The 11,359-nt window shown below is 36.2% G+C and overlaps 1 protein-coding gene across 1 annotated transcript in view; it reads left to right on the top strand.

The window, feature by feature from the left end:
- The first annotated feature begins 362 nt into the window (after window positions 1–362).
- Window positions 363–11,359, top strand: part of LOC122797926 (zinc finger and SCAN domain-containing protein 2-like) — a 91,008-nt gene continuing 80,011 nt past the window's right edge. Inside the window, exons 1-2 of the mRNA XM_044066445.1 lie at window positions 363–484; window positions 6,213–7,276. Coding sequence (XP_043922380.1) covers window positions 412–484; window positions 6,213–7,276 — 1,137 coding nt within the window. The 5' untranslated portion in view covers window positions 363–411. The remainder of the gene's footprint in view (window positions 485–6,212; window positions 7,277–11,359) is intronic.

Genomic DNA, 11,359 nt, shown 5'->3' with positions numbered 1-11,359 from the left:
GAAGCGGTTGTTTACATCACTATATTTGCTGAATTACCAAAATGTAATAAATAAGAAATAAATACTGGTGGAGCTGTATGTGTTTGAGTCTGAATGCTACAAAAGTAAATACTATAAAAAGGTAATATATTTACGCGTGCACACACACACACACACACACACACACACACACAATAAAAGTTTAACAATATGGAAATTACTTGAGGTGACTTGTATTCCTGAAAGGTTTTTGATGAAATGTGTCTCTATTCTTGCTTTATCATTTTCCTTCAGCTGTATTTTGAGAACAACCCTTTGGAAACCTAAGTATTCCTGGAAGAATATGGTTTATCTTTAAATTTTGTCTCATTTTAATTTGTAGGGTATAACATCCCAGTGGACCACCTTTGGTCAATTGTTTTGAAAGATAAGATGCTTCCATCTGTTAATGGTGATAGAGGAAGGAATCTGCAGCAAAATCACCTTCCTGGTAACAGAATTATCAGTAAGTACATGAAATGTATTCCACTTGGTATAACTTTAAATTAAGTGTAAATTAAGTGTCTGGAGGAAGTATAGGAGGGAGTATTCCGTAAAGACTTATATTCATAAAAACGTTAAGCAAGTTTTTACATTAAAGGAAGTTAGACCTTCGAAAAACAGAACACCACGTATAGATAATACTATGTAGTATAAGAAGGAAATGTAATGAGCATTTGGAGAAGAAATAACCGAGATATTGGGAACAGGTGATAAATGGACATAAGGTAATATCATGGGATGAAGCTTGACAAATTCTTGGGTTATTGAACTTAAATTAATTTGCATATACAGATCTAATGTTAGCGCTCAAGGAAGATGTATTGAAGTTAGATGATGATTTGGTTTAACCATGAGAAGTACATTTTATAACTTAGGCCAGAGCAGGAATGGCACACCAGAAAAGAGTAATAAGAAAGGCATGTAAATGTTAGAGTCGAGAAAACAGTACGATGCTACAGGTGATCACAGTATGATGCAAGGATAAAAAGGGCATGGAGTGAATGATTAAATAAAGATGCTACAGGTGATCACTGGAGAGAAATATGTCTTAACTCCAGATATACATTTAAATCAAGAATTATAGAATTTTGCAAGGAAATGTGTGGACAAGAGAGTTTCTGCCAATTCCTATATGAGACTGGTACAAATATTCCTGCAGACAAGGGAGTATGTTAGAGATATGATGGTCAAGAAAGCAGTTTTTGGGGGTAATATATATTTTCAGAATGTGTGATGTTACAAAAATGATCTGCTGAATGGTATGATTAGTCTATAACCTCAGAGATGATGATGAGTTGGTGTGAAATAGAACACATTGTGCTGCAGTTTCACTGCTAACATTAATGCTGGTAGTGACTAAGAAAGATGAAACTAGAAAATCGAAAATTAAAAACAAACCATCAATAAGAGTTGTGAAAATCTGTCTACAGAGATTAACAATATAGAACTGAAAACTTTTGGAAAGCAGCAACAGAAATAGTTAAAAAGTGGACTGTATGGGATTCAGTAAAAGAAACTGAGCTTGAAGAGGGCATGACATGTCACAAAATGGCTAAGATGTTTATCTATTTAATAAGTAGACTGCAGTACACATAAAGCAGTTAGTGGTCTGGTTAGTTACGATGCAATGAAGTGGCAAATAAAACAGTGTGGTTACTAGTTCAATCCTTCATCCCCAAATTAAATAGATGATAAAACACTTAAAACCACAGGTGGTCATGCATTACGTGCCTCACCAGGGGAACTCATTTTTTCTTGCCAGTCCATCCCGCAGACTCCACCCTCTATACAGAATATCTTTATACAATTCCTCCTCAGTTATCTCCTGTCTTAGTCCCCAAGTACATTTCAATTTTTTCTAACCTTCCCATTTTATCCATCTCTTCAAATACTTCTACCCCCAACTCCCTTATAACCATGTTCTGCATCAGAAATTATCCTAGTATTCTTACCAATGTTATATAACCAGGTTCTGTGTCAGTAAGTGCCCTAGTATTCTTACCCCACTCTCTTATAACCAGGTTCTGCATCAATAAGTACCCTAATATTCTTATACCACTCACTTATAACCAGGTTCTGCATCAGTAAGTGCCCTAGTATTCTTACCCCACTCACTTATAACCAGGTTCTGTATCAGTAAGCCCTAGTATTCTTACCCCCCACTTTATAACCAGGTTCTGCACGCGGTACCCCATTATTCTCACCCCACTCTCTTATAACCAGGTTCTGTGGCCGCAATTATCCTAGTTCTTACCCCACTCTCTTTATAACCAGGTTCTATGTCAGTAAGTAATTCTAGTATTCTTACCCCGACTCTCTTATAAATCCGTTCTGTGTCAGTAAGTACCCTACATTCCATACACCACTTTATAACCAGGTTCTGTGTCAAGTACCCTAGTATTCTTTACCCAACTCTTTATAACCAGGTTCGCGTCGCAAGTACCCTAGTATTCTTACCCCACTCTTATAACTGTTCTGTGTCAGTAAGTACCCCAGTATTCTTACCCCACTCTTTATAACCAGGTTCCGTGCCAGTAAGTACCCCAGTATCTTTACCCCACTTTAACTGTTCTGTGTCAGTACCCAGTATTCTTATCCCATCTCTTATGCAACCAGGTTCTCAGGTTGCAGCACTTAGTATTCTGATCCCACTTCTTTATAACCAGGTTCTGTGTCAGTAAGTATGCTAATATTCTTACCCCACTCTCTTATAAGCAGGTTCTGTGTAAGTAAGTACTTTAGTATTCGTACCCCACTCTCTTATAAGCAGGTTGTGCATCAGTAAGTAGCCTAGTATTCTTATTCGACTCCTTATAACCAGGTTCTGTGTCAGTAAAGTACCCTAGTATTCTTACTCCAACTTATAACCAGGTTTTGTGTCAGCAAGTACCCTAGTATTCTTACCCCACTCTCTTATAACCAGGTTCTGTGTCAGTAAGCACCCTTAAGTATTCTATCCAACTCTCTTATAACCTGGTTCTGTGTCAGTAAAGGCACCCTAGTATTCTACTCACTCTTATAACCAGGTTCTGTGTCAGTAAGTACCCTAATATTCTTGGCTACACCACTCTATAGCTGTTCTGTGTCAGTAAGTACCCTGGGGTATTCTCACCCCACTCTTATAATCTGTTCTGCATCAGTAAGTAATCTCTAGTATTCTCACCCTACCTCTTATAATCTGGTTCTGTATCAATAAGTACTCCTTAGTGTTTTATCCTCACTTATAACCAGGTTCCCAGGTCAGTAAGCAACTTAGTATTCTCACCCCACTCTCTTATAATTGGTTCTACATCAAGCACCCTAGTATTCTTAATTCCACTCTTATATCCAGGTTCTGTGTCAGTAAGTACCCTAGTACTCTTACCCTCACTCCCTTATGCAACCAGGTTCTGCGTCAAGTACCCTAGCATTACCTGACTCTCTTTATAACTAGAAACTGTGTCAGTAAGTACCCTAGTATTCTTACCCCACTCTTTTATAACCAGGTTTTGTAGCTGTGATGTACCCTAATATTCTTACTCCCACCTCTTATAACCAGGTTCTGTGTCAGTAAGTACCCTAGTATTTTTACCTCAAACCGCCCCGTTACCTCAACCCTCGTCCTGAAATTTAGTACTCCTTACCCCTCTCTTCTTTATAACCAGGTTCTTGCGTCAGTAAGTACCCTAGCATTCTTACACCACTCTTATAACCAGGTTCTGTGTCAGTAATACCCTAGTATTCTTACCCCACTCTCTATGTCCAGGTTCTGTGTCGCAAGTACCCCAGTATTCTTACTCCCACTCTCTTTATAACCAGGTTCTGTGGCTTCGCAAGTACCCTAGTATTCTTTACTCCCAATTCTTATATATCCAGGTACTGTGTCAGTAAGTACCCTAGTATTCTTACCCAACTCTCTTATAACCAGGTTCTGTGTCAGTAAGTACCCTAGTATTTTTAACCTTACTCTTATACAGGTTTTCAGTCAGTATGTACCCTGGTGGTTCTTATTCTACTTCTTACTTTTCATGTACCAATTGTGAAAAATGTCATTATATTAGTAACACAAGCTCTTTTACTTATATATTGATTACTAATACGTATAGCCAAAAGAGATATAACTACACAGTTGTTGTTTATTTTGCCAGCCGTGACATCACCTCACACAATTTTAAGTGTGAAAAAGTGTCAGAGAACTACACATTTTAGGATTATAGCTATGAAGGCAGATAAGATAAAGATGTCTGTACTTTTGGCACAGCATAGGTTTGGAGGTAAAGTTTTCATAAATTTTATTTTAGTGTTTTGGAACAGATTAACACTGAAAATTTTGTTTTGGGTCACAAAGGTCCTGGAAGCCAGATTTAAATGGCAGATATTTTTAAAGTCAGACCATTTTCCTTTTTTCAATGAAAATATTAATCTAAAGAGTATTCTTAAGCTGAATTTGATTTAAGGATTTGTTTAAAATTGTAAATGTTATCATAAGATGTTATATCTTGTGAAATGTTGTTGTAATGTCACTTTAAATGTAGTTACTGTCTTCATGAATGCATGTGTGACTTATTACTTAAATGGAGGAGGGGCATGACTTGTAGTGTTGAAACTTATTAGTTTGCTAGTGATTTTGTTTTCTGACGAAGTTCCATGTCCATTAAAAAGGAACAACATCACTGACATTGTGTTTTTGCAGTGCTTGCCTCATACCAGCTGCTTGTTTTTAGCCTCCAACAAGTAAAGTTTGTGTTTATATTGTATTCATTTTGTTACATTTTCTATACTTTTTTCTAAATGCTTGCAATGTTTTTAATGTACCTGTCACGTTTCTGTTTCTTTCAGGACATTTAATACAATTAGTTCAGTATAATTTGTTCTATTTAACAACTTGATTATGTTACCTAATTTATCTAACTTTGTGGAATTAATATATTAGGCAAGTTTCAGTTTTTTATTTTACTATGCTTTCATCTTTGCATTCTAGTATTTTTCAGTATTTTGTATTCAAAATTTTTACCAAATCTAAATGTTTTGTCTCCTTTTTGAATCTTTAGTTGCATTAATTCTGTTGAGTAAATAGTTGTGTTTGCCCTGTTCTTTACATTTGTTTCTGGTCCATATTGAAAATTTGTCATATATAAAATTTTAATGTCTCCAACAAAATACAGTTTATTCATAAAATCATTAACCTCAAAAATATATTTAAATATTAACCATGTTCCTGATTGCAGAGGCAGAAAGTAATGTCCAAACCAAAATATCACCCACATGACCTTTGTACTCTAACATACCCCATCATAAAAAAAGTTAGGTTGCGGGTGGCCAAATGATTAAGGTGTTTGCCTTGCAAAGACAAGGTGCAGGGTTTGACTCTCACACAAGGGACAACAATTGGCTGCTTAAAATGGCTCGCAAGGGCAGTTAGCTTAGTACTCAATCTATGAACCCATGAACCTATGGGGCTCCATGTGAACTTGGGGATACAGCTATGATGGATTGCACAGCTATTTCCTTATTGGTCAATAGTCTAGAATATAACTATGAACCTGCCAACCTATGTGGGCAATTATTCTTACTGTTCCATCCGAGGCAAAGTGCATGTTGCAGCAAATTTAAGGCATAAAGTGTAGTTGTTTAATACCTACTAGTAGCTCCCAAATATATCAAATACAACAGGGAGGTTTACAGCCAGAAATTCTTTTTGTCTCTAGCATTACAGAGGATTTTAAATGATTAAGTCCACTATACTGAAAGTAAAAGTTTATTACTTTTGAAATTTAAAATGTAAATACTATTTTCTCTTATTGTAACTATAATTATATTTCATAGCTATTCGCTGGTTCCTGTGTAGAGTTTTATGTCCAAGAACACCCATGATACCCTTAAATGAAGTTGGGGATAAATGGGAGGGATTTATTTTATAAGGAACAGTAAGATGGCAGGTGCACCAGATGAACTCTTGGAAACTCTTTGCAGAAATAAGAAAAGTAGCCAACCGTATGGCATTGTTAAATGTATTTAGTAGGAGCAGTAGGGCACAATGGCAGTGTAGATTTTTTTGTGACATTTATTATTGTAATTCTTTGTAACAACAGTCCATTGTTTGTTTACTACAGTTAGAAATATAAAAAAAGGCTTTGTACAAGCACACAGTAATAAAGTTGCACTGTAAGCTTAGAAAACATGTTCTTACGCACTGTTTTTTTTCTTTTAAGTCAACAGGGATGCAGATTTGTCTGAGATTCAGACTCTTCAGTCATCCCATGGGAAACCTCAGGATGCTGAATTTAACAAAGCTATCTCAGATAAAATGTCAATCGCAAGAGAAAGTGCAATGCATTCTGAAACTAGACATAGCTGCAAGAAAAGTGATGATGGATTTATAAAAAAGAACAAACTAGAAAAGCATCTACAAACACTCATGGAAATGGCATGTAGTCAGCTTAATCACAACAACAGTGTAACATTCAATATTAATGATTTAACTGAACAATTAAGTCACAGTGGGAAAAGACAAAATAATGCAGTGGCATTACATGAGCAGATATGCAATAAACAAAAGCTTTACAAATGTGTCACATGTGGCAAGAGTTTTACAGATAGAAGGACTATAAAAGTACATATGATAATGCATACTGGTCAGAAGCCCTACAAATGTACCATGTGTGACAAGAGTTTTACAGAGAGGAGTAATATGATATGTCATCAAAGTTCCCACAGTGGAGAGAAGCCCTACCAGTGCAGTGTGTGTGACAAGAGGTTTGCATGGAAAAGGAGTATGGTACTTCATCAGTATATCCACACAGGACACAAACCCTACAAATGCACCATGTGTGACAAGAGTTTTACACAGAGGAGTAATATGATATCTCATCAAAGAATCCACAGTGGACAGAAGCCCTACAAATGCAGTGTGTGTGACAAGAGTTTTGCATGGAAAAGCAGTATGGTACTTCATCAGTATATCCACACTGGACACAAACCCTACAAATGCACCATGTGTGACAAGAGCTTTACGTGCAAAAGCACTATGAAAAATCATCAGTCAATCCACGCTGGAGAGAAACATAACTGCAATGTGTGTGGCACGAGCTTTAAATACAAAAATAGTATGATATGTCATCAGATGATCCACAGTGGGCAAACACCCTATAAATGTGCCACGTGTGGCAAGAGTTTTCTAAAGAAGAGTCAGATGGTAAGTCATCGTACCCACACAGGACAGAAACCCTACAAATGCACCACATGTGACAAGCGTTTTGCACAGAAAGGTCAGATGGTAAGTCATCAGCTTAGCCACACTGGACAGAAAAACTACAAATGTGCCACATGTGGTAAGCGTTTTAGGCACAAGAGTAATATGACTAAACATCAGAAAACACACTCTGGGCAGAAACCCTATAAGTGCACCATATGTGAAAAGACTTTTACACAGAAGGGTAGCATGGTTAAACACCAACTTATACACACTAGAGAGAATACCTATAAATGCACCATCTGTGAAAACAGTTTTGCACATCAGAAACAGATGGTAAGTCATCAGAGTATCCACATGGGAAAGAAAATCTACAAGTGTGCCACATGCGATAAGGGTTTTGAGCACAAGAGTAATATGCATAGGCATCAGAGTACACACACAGGGCTGAAACCCTATAAGTGTACCATGTGTGATAAGACATTTTCACAGAAGGGTAACATGGTAAAACACCAAAATATACACACTGGAGAGAAGCCCTATTAATGCACCACATGTGGAAAGAGTTTTGCATAGAGAAAAATCAGATGGTCATCAGAGTTCCCACACTGGACAGAAAAATTGATTGGCCAAAGAAGAGCCATTAAGATGATAGAGTGGAATATTGAGGATAAGAAAGAAATTATTTACTGTTGCTGTTATGCAAAAAGCCCAGAATTTTTAGATACAAGATATGCAAAAAGATTGAGAGAAATTGGAGGGAAAAAAAATACTTCCACAGGAAAAACTGTCAGAAGCTTCAAATATAAATTTGCGTTCATTAATACAACATATTTTTGAAAAACAGTATGTAGATCAAGACATTTTGATCTGTTTGGAAAAAGAAGCATCTGAGGAAGTGAGAAAATATGAACAACAAAACTTAGAGGTATTTGAAAAATATAAAAAAAAAATATGGTCATGAGAAAGAAAGAAAGATTTCATATGGTGCAATATTTATGCAAAGGAGAAAGCCAAGTTAACCAATAGAGAAGGCAGTCTTCAAAGATAGTCAAAGAGAAACACAGGCAAAAACATCCAGATATGGCAAATTTCACAATAAAAAAAATTAATAGCACAAAGATGTAATGTGCTAGTAAAGCAGAATTTAAAAAATAGAAGTTGAAGTTATGGAGTGCCTGTGAAGTGAAGGATTTAATGTAGAAGGTCTAATACAGACTACATCAAAGCATGATGGAGTGAGTCTCCAGAATAAGGAAAAGCAAGAAGATCAGGTGACGTTAAGAAGAAATATGGGCATGGGAAAGGAAAAGAGATTTAATATGGTGTAATATTTATGCAAAGGAGAAAGCAAAACTAACCAATACAAAAAGAGCAGCACCAAAGATATTTGTAGAAAAATATAGGGAAAGGAATCCGGGTATGGAAAACTTTACAATACAAAAAATAAGAAGATTAAGAGGAAAAGTAGAAAAAGAGCTTAGTAATGGAGAAGTCAAAGAAATAGAAATTGAGGTTATGGGACAGCTGCAAAGAGAAGGATTTTGTGTAGAAAATCAAATACAGAAAGCACCACAACAGGATAGAGCAATGGATATCCAAATGAAGGGGCAACCAGTGGAACAGGAAGCAGTTGGTCAGGTGCCATATCAAGGTATTTTGGAGCCCTCCCACAGGAATCCAGTATAAACGTTCATTTGAAGCTAGACAGCAAGGAAAGGAACATGAAACTGTGGAAACTCTGATGCACTCAATGTTGAGGAATGATAGGCCAGTGAGTTCCCATATGACAATAAAACAGATGACACAGGATGAAACTGAAGAGAATGTGCTGCAGGCAGATGCTATAGAACTTTCTATAGAATGCCCACAGGAAATGGAAAACAAGGGATGTGCCCTCAGTTTGGAAGAAAAGGAGTTAAGAGAAGAGTTGCTTGATTTAATAGACAAAAGATAGATATTATCAAGATCAATGAGAGAAATAGACTGCGGAAGGTTAATAAAACCCCAAAACTCAGAAGTCTGATAAAACAAATTAATGCAGTAATTAGGACTGTCCATAGAGACCCATGCGATATAACAAATGTAAACAGAATATATTACTGTGCTGCTAAATTAATAACTGATAAAGTTCTATCACAGGAACATAGGGTAGCGAGGGAAAAGAGGGGGCAACAGCGAATACCATCATGGAAATATTGAATAGAGAAAAATATAAAGCAGCTAAGACAAGAAGTGACACTGTTAGAAGATTATAAAACAGGGAATAGATCAACAAAAATACTAAGAAAGATAAATGTGATAAAAGCAATGTGCTGTATTAGAACAAACCAGGAACTATTATGCAGTATTGGAGATAACAAACTTAAAATTTCAAAACAGGGAAAAACACAAAATAAGCAAGTTATTGATGACCCCAAAAACGATTTATAGTGAATTGGGAAATAAGGTAAAAGGAATTGAAAGACCTCCAAAAAAGAGGACGTAGATACATTTTGGAGAAGTATTTATGAAGATCCTGTGGAACATAACAAAGATGCTAAATGAATAGAAGAAGTAAAAGAAAGAATAAGAAGTTTAAAAGTACAGGATATGAAATGGGATGAAGTAACAGCCAGGGAGATTGAAGCAAAGTTGAGAAAAGCCTCTAACTGGAAAACCCCAGGCCCAGATGCTGTACGTAACTTTTGGCTTAAAGTATTAACTTCGTTGCACGAGGATTTAGCCATGAGTAAAAACTATTTATATACACACCCGGAACACACACTGCACTGGTTAACAACAGGAAAAACAATGCTCTTACTTAACGGTGAACCTGCAAGCTACCCTAAAAATTATTGACCGATAACTTGTCTTCCAACGATGTATAAACTATACATGGGAACTGACACCGACAGAGTTTATAGTCATTTAGAAAAAAACTCAATTATGGCAGTAGAACAAAAGGACAATAGAAGAAAGTCATATGGAACAAAGGATCATTTGTTGTTAAAATTATAGTGGAAAACTATTACTAGGGGAAGAATCTAAGTATGACATAGGTTGGCTACAAAAAAGCATTTGATAGTATTCCACATTCATGGATAAAAGAGTGCTTAAAAATATATAAGATACACCCTACAGTGATTGACTACTTTACAGTAACCATGAAACAGTGGCAAACTACTTTGCAATTAAGCTATGATAAAGGACAGATTATTATCCCAGGAATAAAAATTCAAAGGGGGATATTCCAGGGCGACTCTCTGTCACCCTTGTTATTCTGCCTTGCCATTAACTCATTAAGCTGTTTACTTAACAGCTTAGGCCATGGCTACAATTTGGCTTCTAGAAAACATCAAAGTCTAATGACTCTCATCTTCTCTTTGTCGATTTAAAACTGTATAGCTCATCAGATGAAGAACTGAAAGCCCAGCTGCAGGTTGTCAAAACTTTTTCAGATGATATTGGAATGTCATTTGGTCTTGATATATGTGCAAAAGTAACCTTTAAAAAAAGAAAACTGCAGCACCAGGAAAACATTAGTCTGGGATAAGAATGTGACATAAAAGAACTTGAGCAAGAGGGAGTATATAAATACTTGGGAATTGATGAAGGATCAGCAATAAAACCTGAACAAATGTAAATAAAGCTCAGTAAGGAGTACTTTAGAAGACTTAAATTAATCTGGAAAACAGCATTGACATCTAGGAACAAGATCCAAGCTATAAATCAGTTTGCTCTTCCTGTCCTAACTATAAGTTTTAGAGTGACTGACTGGCCTCAAAAAGTGTTGGATAGACTGGATATTAAAATAAGAAGGATGCTTCATGCTTAACAAGTGATTTATAAAAATCAGTGTATACCAAGATTATATATTCCCCATTCCAAAGGAAGGATGGGCCTCCTTGAAATTGATTACATGTATAGATCTGCAATTGTGGGACTCCACACATATTTACTGACCTCACAAGATCCAAATGTAGTGAAACTTTTGAAACATGAGGAAAATAAATCTAAAATGATGTCTCTGATTAATTTAGCAGACGCATATCAACATCAAGCAGGAATGGAAATCAAACCAGAAGTGGATAAAAGCCAGGCAGCAAAGTGCCAAAAACAAAAGAAAGAATATAAGGTGAAGGACCATATGAGAAGGCAAGAAATGTGGAAAACATAAAAAGTTGC

This window comes from Protopterus annectens, chromosome 3.part1 (genome assembly GCF_019279795.1).
Source record: "Protopterus annectens isolate FY-2018-M chromosome 3.part1, PAN1.0, whole genome shotgun sequence".
NCBI lineage: Eukaryota > Metazoa > Chordata > Ceratodontiformes > Protopteridae > Protopterus > Protopterus annectens.
This window is presented reverse-complemented; position numbering and strand designations above follow the sequence as displayed.